The sequence below is a fragment of the Pygoscelis adeliae genome, unplaced genomic scaffold (assembly GCF_000699105.1).
Source record: "Pygoscelis adeliae isolate BGI_AS28 unplaced genomic scaffold, ASM69910v1 Scaffold220, whole genome shotgun sequence".
NCBI classification, from domain to species: Eukaryota; Metazoa; Chordata; class Aves; order Sphenisciformes; family Spheniscidae; genus Pygoscelis; species Pygoscelis adeliae.
Window position 1 is genome coordinate 870,679 of NW_008824049.1, and position 14,365 is coordinate 885,043.

At 37.3% G+C, this 14,365-nt stretch overlaps 1 protein-coding gene across 1 annotated transcript in view; it reads left to right on the forward strand.

Annotated features, from left to right (window-relative positions):
• SERPINI1 (serpin peptidase inhibitor, clade I (neuroserpin), member 1) overlaps nt 1-14,365 on the forward strand; it is a 25,926-nt gene that overhangs the window by 9,587 nt on the left and 1,974 nt on the right. The window contains exons 5-7 of the mRNA XM_009333562.1: nt 5,024-5,121; nt 11,254-11,340; nt 12,615-12,704. Of these exons, the coding sequence (XP_009331837.1) occupies nt 5,024-5,121; nt 11,254-11,340; nt 12,615-12,704 (275 nt within the window). The remainder of the gene's footprint in view (nt 1-5,023; nt 5,122-11,253; nt 11,341-12,614; nt 12,705-14,365) is intronic.

Here is a 14,365-nt window from a genome sequence, read left to right on the forward strand (position 1 = left end):
AAGTCAGTCAGTCTCTTTTTTTTAACATGCTCTCTTGAGTCCGCTTTTTATGAGGACTAGGCCAGTGCTGATTGTTCTTGAGATACAGTCATGGAAGAGGCGTAAAACTGTCCCACTGAAACACACACTTAGCCAACTTCTGCAGCCCATATTTAGCCCTGGATAGAAGACACCTTGCCAGAGAAGGAACCATAACCTGCCTTGCTTCATCTGGTCAGAGCAGCTGTATGGGGGTTTTTTGTTTGTTTTTGCTGTTAGTGGTTTTTTTTGTTGTTGCTTCCTTGTTTGTTTTCAGGCTATTAAATCATGCAGGCTAGTTCTAGCACCTCACAACAACCTAGCTGAAATTCTGTCCGAAATGCTGGATATCAGCTGGCAGCTTTGTATTGTAGGCTGCTTGCTAGGTTAAAATAGTGGTTCAGATCCTGAGGGCCTGTCCTCCAAGCAAGAATATTGTTGATCTCGAGCAATGGCGCAATTCCTTTGTTTGCTTTTTGTTCTGCAGAATGTAATGTATTAGAACCAATCTGAAAACCTAGAATTTCTTGCTTTTGCTTGTTCAGAACGCTTAGTAATTTTTGAAATTATAGCCTTTGGGATGAATCACACTAGGCTCTAGTTCACTTCTGTTGTATAACTAGAAAGTGTACCCTAATCCTTGATTCTGTGGATCCTGAGCATCTAAGGACTTAACAAAAAATTCAGCATTTCAGAAGGGTCGGACAGCATCATACAAGATGAAGCCATCTTTTTTTCTGACTTGAAAGTCTATAAAACAGAAGAAAGATGGCCTGATATGGTATGTTACGGTTAATGCTCTATCCAAAACCTAAAGGTTCAGATACATAACTAAGGGGACTGTCAATGACATAAGTGCATCGTTTTAATCTAATACTTGTTTAAGTTTTAAATTTCATGAAAATATCATCATTCTCTGCTAAACTCTCCAGAGAACTGTTTGTTAGTTTCTCAGTCTAATTCTACTTCCTAAGTGCCTCATTCTGCTCTTCATTTCATGTGGGAGAGATCCAAAGACAGTGGAAATCAAGGGAAGTATTTTTGTTCAGCTATTTGGACTGCATTTTACATGTAGGAAGTAGAGAGACTTTACAAATGAACATTGTAAAAATACATTCAGAGCTAACTCACATCACTTCTCCTTGACTTTGGCTGATAGGCAGAGTCACTGCCCCTTATTAATATCTTTCTTCTCAGTGCTTTCTAAGGTGGTCTATAGAAGCATATATCCATGAACATATGTGTTGGTAAACCTTCTAGAACTGCTTAAGTACAGAAGGTCTCCTCTTGACTCAATAGACCAGTCTTTCTGTTTTTGTTCTGGTCCTATGATGAAAATACCTCATCTTTTCTTCAGTGTCTGAGCTTTCTCAGACTTCCCTTTGTGGTTTTTAATGCTCCCAGTTGCAACTATTCCATGACTTCTGATACTGAAGTATTGAAATTGATTTTTCATAGTATTTTTAGCCTCAGAAGCACCTAAAAGATTGTGGAAAAAAATATGACCATCTGGATCATTATATGTGACAAACGCTGCAAATAACTGTGTCAGGGCTTGTATCATGTAGCTTGGCATTTCCAAAGTCTGCAGGTACAGCAAATGCCTGGCTTGGGAAATGAGATTGAACATCTCTTCTGTGTTCTAGGTTGTCGGCTTTGATTTTGAATACCTACATCACTGTCTATAAGGAGCACAAAGAAATCCAAATATGACTGGAGGATAACTCATACCAAATGTTTACGTCAGTTTGCATAGCCTGAAATTATATTTCAAAGTGTAAAGCAGCCCTATTATTTTTCAAAAGAGGCTAGTTCTGATGTTAGCTAAAATATTTGAAATATCGTTAGTAATAGCTTATCTGTAACTCTTGCTGCTCTTCAGAGCATGTGAGAAAGGAGGGGAGATGCTGTTTTGAATAGTCGTTCAGAGTGGGTTTTTACCATATGACAAAACTAAAAGGGGAGAAGGGAAGTAATTGGTTTTATTTTCGTAAAGGGATAGTTTGGTATTTATGCAGCTGATGTGACATTTTTGGTCTACTTTTTGTCATAAAAAGCAGGAACTCACTCTTATAGATATTGTAGAGACTTTCACTCATCCACCTGTTCAGTATTTGCCTTTCCAGAGGTTTCAGTCAGGGGTATAGCCTCTATCCAGTAATTAAGTAACTGCTACTATTGTTCATGTAGGTATTCTTTAGGAATATAACCAATCAACTTGTTTGCATTTTCTTTTTTCACATGCATGTTCAGCTGGGGCTTTATGGGTTTTTTGTTTGCCTTTTTTTTTCCCCCAAAAAACATCTCCCAGACCTCTTCCTTGATTAGTTTGCAAAGGCATCTTTTGTCATGCTTTCTTTCTGGGTCACAATTCATCAGTTAGCAGATAAGTGTGTTTTCTGTCTAGTGGTCCAGAGACTTAAACCCACCTGATTTACATTTATATCTTATAGTGATTCTCTGCAGTTGGAAAAAATGCTTTTTTGCAGCTATTTTTCTTATTTGTGACCTCAAATTTTGCTTTTCATGCAGACTTTTCTTGCTAGTGTCCTATCCTGATACTCTCTACTAGTTTGACATTGCTACTTAATAGCTAAATTATCTTGAAAACTTGATACATTTAATATTAATTGTGGTGAAATAAAAGCCAAAAAAGGGAAAAACACACACTGAGATTTTTATAAAATGCATTTTAACATTAATTTGCCTCTTCTGCATGTTTGTAAGGTAGGTACAGTTGGATGTGTTTTTTCAAAATGTTATAGTATAGTTTTAATATAGAAGGAAATATTTGTGGATTTATTCAATGTGCACAGACAGAACCTCTGTACTATTTAACTCTAGTTAACTCTGGCATCAGGAATCAAGTCTTAATTCATCTTTCTTAGGGTTTTTACTGAAGTCTCTAAAATAGATCACATTACAAGTGTGTAGGGAGAGTAAAACTAGTCTTTAGTTTTGGAGCCTGTAAGCCAGTGGGAAATTTGAATGCATGAGCAACTTGCAGATTTGTTTCTCGGCTTAAAGCTAAAATCGTGCAGGAGGTCTTGTGAGCTCTCTGCCTCTAGTTTTTGACCAGTGTAATTGTCCACAGCTTTCCAAGAGGAAAGCGAGTGATGATTCCTCTTGAAGAAGAAAGGTAACAGGACACATTTCTTTTTCCTACCATCCTGTTGGCTGTTTTCAGGTCATCTCATCTGTGTACCTACATGTCATTCATTAAAATAATGCCATCTTTCTTTTTTTTTTTTTTTAAATGCTGCCACACTGATGCAGAATATGTCAGAACACCATAAACTTCCTCCAGTACATAAATCTTTGGTCTCTTCTGATTCTTTTGAGAACTGCCAAAGCAATAAAATCACAAGAATCAGTTCTTGTGTTTTTATTCCAGGCATATCCTGGAATTCATCTGGACTTGCAGTGCCACCAGTGATTTATCGATCCTGAGCTATCTCCAGATCTTATTTTAACTTGCATAAAATTCTTCTCTGGGTAATGACTAATATCTATTCCATCATAGATTTTTGGCTTCTTATGGTATTTCTAAGTTCATTATGAATGTAGGTTGCATATTGGATTTTTCTCATTCTGTGTAAATATTGTAAGTGAGGAAGATCCACTTGACTCTTATCCAGTTGTCTTTTGATATCCAGATTATTCTTTTTCAAGCTGCCAAGGCTTGTACATGCCGAGGTGTCATACATTTCAGCTCTTCATCAGCTGTTCTCTGCTCAGAGTTCTGGCCTATATTTTCTTCTGAAAAGAATGTGTTCCTCCATGTAGTTGAGGACGTTTAGTCCTGAAAAAGAATTATTGTGAGAAATTGCACAGAAGGACATTTCATTTTATTTCTGGTTCTAGCACAGGTAAGACCCTTCGCTAAGGACTGCAGTGTAATTGCAGAGTTGCTTCTGACTGAATGGCTTGCTGGAGAAACTGTAACACCTTATGGACTGTATATTTTGTGTTGTACAGTTATAACCAGTCACTGTCAGCATAATTTAAATCACTAATAATTTGTTTGGTCATTCTACAGAGAACCTGTAACTTGCCCATAACAAACATTTATAATTACTCTCTTGTATTTGTCTGTAGAATTCTGGTATTTTCCGGTTGGGGCTGCCATTCTTCTTGTTATTCTGACATATTTCTTTGTTTCTCCAGCTGTGCAGTCTGTTTCTGGCCATACGTAAAGGACTTGAGTCTTTTTTTGTCTTACTGACACCAGGCATAACTTCTATAACATTTGAAAAGAAGTCTTTGTAAATGGAACAAGCTTTTGCTCAAAATATTGCCCTCAGGATTAATCTCAATCTGTCCTTCCAGCATAGTACCGTAGCCTAGAACATGGCTTCGCAAGCTAACCCTGAAATTCTGCCAGGTTGTACTCACATGTGCATTTGCACTAACAACTATTTGTTTTCCCTGTTCTTTACTCACAGTCAAAACCCAATTAAAACTTTGCCACCAGAGTAATTAGAAGTTGAGTCAGAAATGCTTTATATTCATGTTCATAACTTCTGGTCTTTGCTTATACTGTCTAAATAAAATTGGAGTATCTTTCTTAATTTCCTACTCCTTCTTTGCCAACAGCTGTCTATGAAGTTTGTGCTGTCCTTTGCCTTATTTGATATTCTATTCTAGTATGCGTACAATTAAATTCAGTTTTTATAGTAAACCTTCTGTATAAAACGTAAGCATTTACATTAGCTACTGCATCATTTTGCACTGAGGTTTTATGGTCAGGGACTGTACATTCCATTAGCATATTTTTGATTCCTTCTGCATTAGAAAAAAAAATCCACCTGTGAAAGTAAACTAATTTGTTGGTAAGCATTTTAGTAGGAGGTGTCACTACGCTATACTACCAGCGCCGAATCTCCTACTTTACGTTATTTACCTCAGTGTTTCAATTGTCATTAGCTAGAAATTTTAACCTTCTAATAACAATAAATACTGCTTACATTCTGGGCTTTTTGTAATTTTCTATTACGTTCTCCAGGTTCACAGTAGAACAGGAAATTGATCTGAAAGATGTCTGGAGAGGTCTTGGAATTACAGAGCTGTTCAGCAGTAGTGCTGATCTCACTGGGATGTCTGGTAAGAGGTTCTTGTGTTGTCTCTCAAGGTATATAAGGAAGTACTAAAATCACCTAAAGATAACCAACAAGCTCTTCAAAGTGGTTTTATGGGAAAAAACAAAACAACCTGGTAGCAATTTTTTGATTCTTTGGGATTTTTGCATAATGTAAGAGCATGCTCACTGTAGGAGCAGTTGGGGCAGGGAAGAAATCCCTCAGGGTATCTGTGTGGGGTGGGGGATTTTTGACCTGGGAAAGTTCAATCCGAGTATTTCAGAATTGGATCTCATTAGAAATGTAGAGAAAGTCTAATACCATGCAAGAGGCAGATCCACATTAGAGCAATATATGGCTTCAGTGCCTTGATGGCAAATGGGATTCGCACAACAGGGGGGTTGTCATCTTTTATCTCCAGAGGCTATTTGTTCACAGCATTAAGAGCATTAAGCTGTTGTACAATTAGTCATCTCCCCAGATACCTGCTGTATAGAAGCAGTGCAGGAAAGAGAGAGCTCCGAGACAGAAGCAATTTAGTCACATATGCTGCTTGCCTATTTCAATACGTTGTCAACACTTCATTTTCAGAAGTTGAAATATCCAATACATTTAGAAATTTGGGTGGAAATTAGATATTTATGCTTTTATTACCTCCTAAAAGGTATTGAAGTGGCACAAAAGGTAGTAGAGTCATCTTTGCCTGAGAAGTTGTTTCATTTTCACGTAACAAAAGTAGCCACGGGGGTCTGTCTGGACCTGAATTTTGGCAAACCCAGTTGTTTTCTATCTAGAAGCATGTGCCAGTGTGAGATTGTTGTCATTGTTCTTGTAATTTATGCTTATATGCTGCTCCCTGTATGTGTTTCTGCTCTATGGGTTACTGCCTAATAAGCCAGATAGATGCTTAGCTGATGAGAAATATGTGTTCTTAATTGTTTGTCTCTGGAAGCAATCACACCTGTGTGGCTTATTCAAAATAGTGGTAATGAATGTGAACCTTCCTCTAAAATTTACAGCAGAAATGCTTGCGATTTTCATATCCTTTTCACTTTTGCTAAGTTTGAAATATTGCTTAGAATATATCATGTAGCTTATTCCACTGTTTTGCTGCTTTCACTCTTCCAGTGAAATTGTGGGAAAAGCTGGAGTTAGGTAATGTGAAAAGAACTTGAATAAATGAAAAATCCTTCATTAAAAAAATATTGTTTTTCTGAAGAAAAACACTTTCAATTTCTCTGCCACCCCAAAGAAAAGTAACCTTTCGAATAATTTCTGGTCTATATATAGAAAAGTATTTACTTGAGGAAAAGTAATGAGGAGAATGGAAAATACACAGGGGAGACTGAACCACAAAGGCAATGCTTGACTTGTATTTAATTTCATGTAAAATTCACCTATATATCAGGGACTAATTCTGTAGTTGAGAGGCTAGCAGAAAGATTGGAACTTGCTTGTGTTTTAATCCATGTGACTAATGACTTGTTTAAAGTTTTACATTTTTGACAATTGTACTGTAGAAAATCAAAACACCATGTTTTGCATGACTGAATTAACTCCTCTGCCGTTTAAAGATTAACTTGTTTATTAAGTAATGTAGAGCAGTGTAAAGAGAGAATTCACGAGTTTTACTGTAACATTCTTGCTTTTCACTTGAAAGAAAGGGCCTGTGCCACCAGGTGATGGAAAAGGTCATTCATAAATTAAGAATAAGAAAATGTTTTTGAAGTAATGTCTTTAATGAAAACCCTGCTGTTGATGCTATAGAGATGAAATTTTAAGTAATTAAAATACAGAATATATTTCCTATTTCTAATATTCACAATGTAAAATGGGGAGGGATGAGGAAGGGAAAAAAAAATCGTGAAGAAAAATGTTGACAGCTTGCTTTTGCAGATACCTGAATAGTATGTCAGGTAACAGGGAAGTTGAAGCCAGAAGTTTACATGCATCTCAGTTGTCAGCCCTCTGGAAAATTTGGCACTTCATGAAACCTTAAATGCAGATACTTGAACAAAATGTTTGTCTGGACACTTTTGTAGGAAGATACAAATCATAAAAGAAAATCTAAGGAGATTTTTGAGAAATTCTGTTGCATTTAAAAATACTCTCCTCCCCCTCTCCTGTTGCTCTTGCCTTTGGATTATTGTCAAAGAAAGCCTTCTGCAATTTCAACAACAGCCCTAATCCTGTAATCAGACCCAGGCACAGATTGTTGAGTTCAGTGAAATTCCATGTGGGCTTAGTGGATATAAATCAAATTGCAGGATTACAGACTTATTTTTCAATATTTAGAATTTTTTGCTTTTTGCACTCAATCTGAAAAATGGAAATAGACGAGTCAGCTTTACCTTCTGGGATGTCTGAATTGTGAGCAACCAAAGAGAAAGTACTAATCTGGATGCACATTTTAAATGTTACTCTCTTGCATAAATTATGTTCTTTGTCAATTAACTCAGGTGAGTAGGAGGACATTCCTATTTGGCTGTCTAGTTGCATGTATTCTGACTCTCACTTTCAGCAAAAGACTTTGAGAGGTTTTACTTGCATCTCTGATTCCATCAAGTGTTCAAAATAATCTTGAAACAACTTCTGGCATTTGGGATTTTATAATTTACACAGCACGTAAACTTGCTACTTGAGTATTTTGACACCACTTAGGACTTACCCTTGAACTAATTTCAATACTAAAATTCTCCTTCCCTTTTCAATGATTTTAATATTTCTTACTGTTGTATAATCCCTTAAATGACAGTGGCTTTTAACCTCAGGGTGACCTGCATTTCAGTAAGCAGTGAAGTAATCTTAATGACTTACTTTTACAATATAAAGTAGTTAGAAGAGCACCAGTCCAGTAAATAGTTCTTCGAAGTCTTGACTGAGGTAGGTATAATTTTTCTGGGACAACCTAAGCTAGAAAAGCCAATAAACCAGCATGCCTTTTTAAAATGAGACTTGCAGAGCAACCAGTTGGCAGCTATGAGTAGGAGTTTGCAAGCATATGGAGTGTAATGACAAATGAAATGTGATGCTAACGGAGTCATGTACATTAGAAGTAAGTCTCAGATTACTCCCACACATTAATGGGTATCTAGGCTAGGGTCCTGCAGAAAGCTTAAACTTTGATACCAAATCTCCATGGGACTTTTCTGAGATGCTAACAATCATGTTGGCTCCTATGAAAATCCAGATTCAAAGAAACTACTAGAGAAAAATGACATGATAGTAGATACTCAGGTAAGCCCCACCTTATCCACAATGAAAGCCATGAAGGAAAGATGTATAATAATGACAAGATGTGTATGATATTGAAGTATTGCAGTCAGTGATTTGACAATCATAAAACAGAGCAAAGAGAAGAATGCCTGAACACTGGGTGACAACATTATGCTTCCATATGAAAATAGATTCATTCACTTCAGAGAGGGATGTGGTAGTGGCAATATAAAGAGAAGAGTCTAGAGAAAGTAAATTGGGATGTGGAATTGCTCTTTTCACTATCCAAGGACAAAGATATCCAATGAAATGAAAGGCAACAAATTGAAACCAAATAAAGTATTTCTCTTATGGAAAACTTAACCACAGAGATCTTTGCTGGGTATTCCTTGAGGTCATGAGATTGGTAGGATTAAAAAAAAAAAATCGCTTCAGAGCAATCAAAACTATCTATACTACATTAAATAAAGGCATTCTGTATATTCTGTGGAAACTTGGTTTAGGGTATAAGGCACACGCTGGGTGAGAGGATCTTTTTCTTTTGTAAGTTGTGCTGTAGTTTTCATCTGTAAGGCTTCCTATATCTTGTTCTGAAGGAACAATACTATAACTGGAGCAGTGTCCTAGACTAATTGGACATACTGGTCTCATCTGCAATGGCACTTCTTGTATTCCTGTCAACTTAACAAAATATTGTTGGGTTTTTTAATACTCAGATCCTGAATACGTTTACAAGGAGGCCTACTGTTATACCTGATGGTAAACGTTACCAGTGTTTATGCTGTCTGAATTAGGGTTTATAAGCTCATCAGATGGAGACCAATCTTCTGAGGTGCTAATTGTTCTGGTCAGAAATATACCTCAGTGTACCATAAGCACCACCACGCTATGCAAAATAAAGCATTTAGGATGAAAATACGGAGTATTGCTGTGAATATTACAGGTCACAGGAGCAGGCTTAAGTGCTGTAATAAAAAAAGACGTGATCGAAATGTGTGATTAGGCTAAGTGGGCATTTCTTTGTCTGATATTAAATGTAAAAATTTATTCGGGTTTAAGATAAGGAACCTCAAACCAGCATTTTTCTATAAAGGCTGCAAAGTTATTGTTTTCTTTTGGTATGTGCTGTATAGCTCAAATACAAGAGCTTTGAAATGGTCTCAAGCAAGGATAGCAAAATACAGCTGCCTGGAAGGTAAAATTTGAAGAACTGACCAATAAACTTACCAAGAATCCTGTTAACTGACATGTTTACAAAGGCACCACACACATAACGTGAGACATGCACAACAGAAATTACTGATGTGCGTGGATCTGTCACCCTTTTTGCCTTAGGTATCTATCCATTACCACCTATGTAAATGTTCTTGCACATCCAGTGTTTGTTCTAAAACATTTTTTTAAAACTTGAGTCTTAATGGGTCCATAACAGAACGGAAGCTTTAGGGGATGACTATTTAACACTTGATTTTGTGGTATTTAGTTAGCTTGTGATTTATTTTTTACAGGTAATGCTTGAGGCTTAAAGGTGATGTTAGTGTTGGAATGCAACCACATTGTGTTTTCAGGTGGCCTTTCTGTTAACAGTTAAGGAGACAAAAGCTGTGAGAATTGTGCTTAGTGCTCAAGATAAGCAGATGCTTCATGTCCCATGTTTTAAAGTAACACGGTGGAAACTTTATCCTAGCTTTCACGGTAGCATTCCTGAAGGCTTGGAACTGAAGCCTAGAACTAGTACAATAGTTACCGATCTAGTATATGTCATTCCCTTTGGAACTGTTTTGGGGCTTTTGTCGGCGAGATTTAAGTTAAGCAGCTGAACTAGGAGGTTTACTTCAGTTCTGAGTGTGTGTAGCAGTAATGAGATCTGCTGGGGAGAGACATTTTAAACTGCTGTCTCCCGTGGTTTTGGTTTGCATTAGTATTAGAACCAGTGGCTATCGTTGTGAGAGCCAAAATAAATGGGTAACAATTAGATGAATAGTCCCAAGCTTTCCCTCCTTAGTCAGCCTTCAACCAGAGTTTTGGTGTTGAACATTTTGTGAAGGATCAGAAATGCAAAATGGTAAAGTTGTCTCACTGGGGTGCTTAGATTAGATTTTCATGGTTGTGTATCTCCCTGTTGAGAAAGCTTTTATTCTTAATAATTTCTTAACTTCCAGTTGTGCTCTGTCATTACTGTGGATTTTATGCAGGTACGATAAATGTATATCTAATCCTTGTTATGTCTTTCTGATGAAACTCAGTCAAACAGATTAAATGGTGTTAATGTGTCTTGCTTCCTGCAAGGTGCTGAGTATTCCAATAGATCTGATCATTTAGCCACTGAAGAAAGGTAATGAAACATCCACTGACTTAAGCAGGAGTAGGCTTGGACCGAAATTAAAATACTGACAAAGAAGGATGGAAAACAAAGATGACTGAAAAAACCTAGTTCCATGGTGGTTTTTGCAATAAATATTTATCTTCAGCTTCTTTTAAATATAATGACAAGAAGAAAGAAAATACCTAATTTTCCTGGAGGAAGCCTATATTGCACCTAATGCAGAAATAAAATTCTTTATGTATAAGTACTTGCCATATAATGTCATAATCCTTTTTCCCAATGGTTGCATTTAAAATCTTGTATTCAAGGATTGTCTTTTACTCTGTCTGGTGTACTGGTGCTGTAGCCAGTGCCAAGCTATTTTAATATCCATAGTGTAGGAGAGCACTACAAATTTAAGCATGGTAAATGGTGCTATTAAAGGTATTGGCAGAAGGTATTTTAATGCAACTCCTACGCACAAAGCTCTTATCCTTCCCTACTTGGTATAGAAAGTGGATAATAGTGTTGGGGTTTTTGGCAGTGTTTGGTGGTTTGGTTTTGTTGGTTTGTTTTTTTTTAATATTTCAATCTTACTGTTGAGCCACTTGAAGTATGTTTCCTTTTCTTCTCCAGATAACAAAGAACTTTACCTTGCAAAGGCATTTCACAAGGCATTTCTAGAAGTTAATGAGGAAGGATCAGAAGCTGCTGCTGCTTCAGGTACCTGACTGAAAAGTCAGAACTAAATCAAATGTCTGGCTATTCTGTGTTAATTAATTTTTTAAAACTGATTTGCTGTACAGCCGGGAAAGCTAAATAGTATGTAGCATGAAGACACAGCATAGCAAGTATACTGCTTTTCAGAAGAGAATTCTGGAAATGAAAAGCATTAGCATTTTTTTTAACTTGCTGTGTTTCACGAAGAATTGTGAGCATTCTGTGGAAAACCTCTTCTTATTTTGCTTCTGATTGTCAGGAGGGTACGGACTGCAATTTATATTTTCTTTATGGAACTTAATTCATAATTTTCAATCTGCTAATTGAGATGGTCAGAGGCATTTGATCCAGAATAGTTAGGAGGAGTTGAGAGTTGTTGCAATTGCATTTTAATAAGCTCATATACAGAGATGCAATATGGGAAGTGCTAAATGCAAAAACAGCTGGCCCCTATTAATGCTAGGAGGCCAGGTGGTTGGATTACTTGGTTATCACACGCTTTTCCTGAAAATAAGTTATAGTTGCTAATATGTATCATTAGGTGATTTCTAATTGCCTTTACTTGTACCAGTCTTTGAGGCAAGGAAGAATGACTTCCCTGGTCACGAATATCAGTAATTGGGTTGAATTGTAACATTAATATGGACAGAGATTACTGGCATGCATGAGTCCTTATCAACAGTGCAGTGAAAATGTAAAAGTAAATGAAACACTGGGAAATAATAATAATTTCCTGGAGAAATCCATGCATCTCCAAATAAAAATAACAAAGAGCCAAATTCTGCCTGACTCCCAGTTAATTTTACTTTCAACCTCTGCATTATTTAAAGACTCAAGCTAAAAGCTGCAAGCTCAGCCCATTTAGTTGTTGCATACTCTGTAGTTATTAAGGGTTACCTTTTACTATCAACTGCAGGCTTGAAGCTGTTTAAAACAGGTCAGCAGTGCTATCTAATGTAATGCATTTTCTTTCTACAAGTGAGCGGGAGTCATAACTCCTCTTAAGGTTCTGGATCTTAAAATTTATAAGCTGCTCCCTCAGCCTGGGAAATTGTGCCACTCTCCATTGTTAATCATTCTTAAAGTGTAAATAGGCATACAATTACTGTGTAGGGCTCTTTCATTTTCAGTTAGATTTTTCATGCTATTTATTGGTGACGCTTAGTGCTGAGAGTGTGGGACTTCAATGTCTGTTCATGAGCTTCGCAAGTATGTCGCATGAAGAGCAGGAGAATGTGCAGTGATATTTAACAAGCTGCCTATGTTTTTTCCTTTAGGAATGATTGCCATTAGCAGAATGGCAGTGCTGTATCCTCAAGTTATAGTTGATCATCCCTTTTTCTTTTTGGTCAGAAACAGAAGAACAGGTGAGAATATTGCAGATTCTTCCACATTTTTCACAGTACATCACCAAGTGTACAAAAGAAAATTGCCTATTTTCATCAATGAACTGGCTTTGTATTATGAATTTTCCTTAATTTGTCTTAAAATACCTAATATTGAAAGACTGACCTTTTCTATGTCCCCTTAATGTTTCTCCAAGACAGTCACCAAAATATGACATAATCCTGAAAAATATTCACAATTACATGATTAAAAACCCTGGGGAAGAAAAATTCACCATTTTTCTTCAGAGAACACAGTGTTACTGCCCTGAATATCCATAATCATTGTATTCCATAAGAGCTTGGCTGTAGTAAGACCAGTGAGATGTGTTCCCGGTACCAAATTATTTGCATAATGGACAGATATTACAGCTATGAATAATTCTGTTGTGCTCTTGAAGTGTTCTATGGCAGGCAAGGGATGAGAACAGCACTTGCTAGCAAAATGGGCAATGATTAAGTAATTCCTTAGTTTCATACTTGTAATTTGTCTTAATGATGTGGATGTGATTGGGTGACAGAACAGACTATCGTGGGTCTGTGTGTTGTGGTATCTTGCATGTTCTACAAGCAAACTCTGGTAGGTTCAGTTTGACAGGTTCTGTATTTGAGATCCCCGTCGTAGGTATCAATGTTTATTAAACTATTTAGATTGCAGTAATACTTACAGTCTAGCTAGGTAGGGTCACTTGTGTGCAAGGCATGATGCCAATTCTTAGGGTTTTTGGTTTCTTTTTTTCTTTGACCAAAACTAAGTTGAGTATCCTTCTGTTGTAGACGCATAACTAGGCAAAAATGTGTCTGGAGGAGGGTATCTGCCCTTTTCCCTACTTGATATACAAAAATGTCCCCAAAAAGAAAAGTTTATATCAGAACAGAGTAGAGCTTGATACCTTTGGGGCAGTCCTTAATGTTGCATGGGCCTTGATGGTGCATGTAGAAAGAGGAATTGCCAACAACTATAGTTAAAGCCTGAAAGCTCATTACCAATCTAGAAATCTTAAGGTTGGAAACCTTTTGAAAAAAATTTGTGGTTACCCTTATTCTCAAGAATACCCTAAATGCTCATGATTATCTAACCTGTTTAAGCAGTTATCAGAAATGTCTAAACAGGAAAGATGTAAATGGTGATTAAATAGTGTAAGGGAGCAGTATTCATATAGAGAATTCCTTGTTGTGGGTTGCATGCTCTAATGTAGAGCAAATCTGTGAACTCAAAGTATCTATCTATTAATTGGAGAAACTGGCTGCTCATGGCTTGGATGGGCGTACTCTTCACTGTGCAAAAAAATGGTTGGATGGCTGGGCCCAAAGAGTTGTGGTGAATGGAGTTAAATCCAGTTGGTGGCCGGTCACAAGTGGTGTTCCCCAGGGTTCAGTATTGGGGCCAGTTCTGTTCAATATCTTTATCAATGGTCTGGACAAGGGGATCGAGAGCACCCTCAGTAAGTTTGCAGACGACACCAACTTGGGCAGGAGTGTTGATCTGCTCAAGGGTAGGAAGACTCTGCAGAGGGACCTGGACAGGCTGGATCGAAGGGCCGAGGCCTATTGGATGAGGGTTCAACAAGACCAAGTGCCGGGTCCTGCACTTCGGCCACAACAACCCCATGCAACGCTACAGGCTTGGGGAAGAGTGGCTG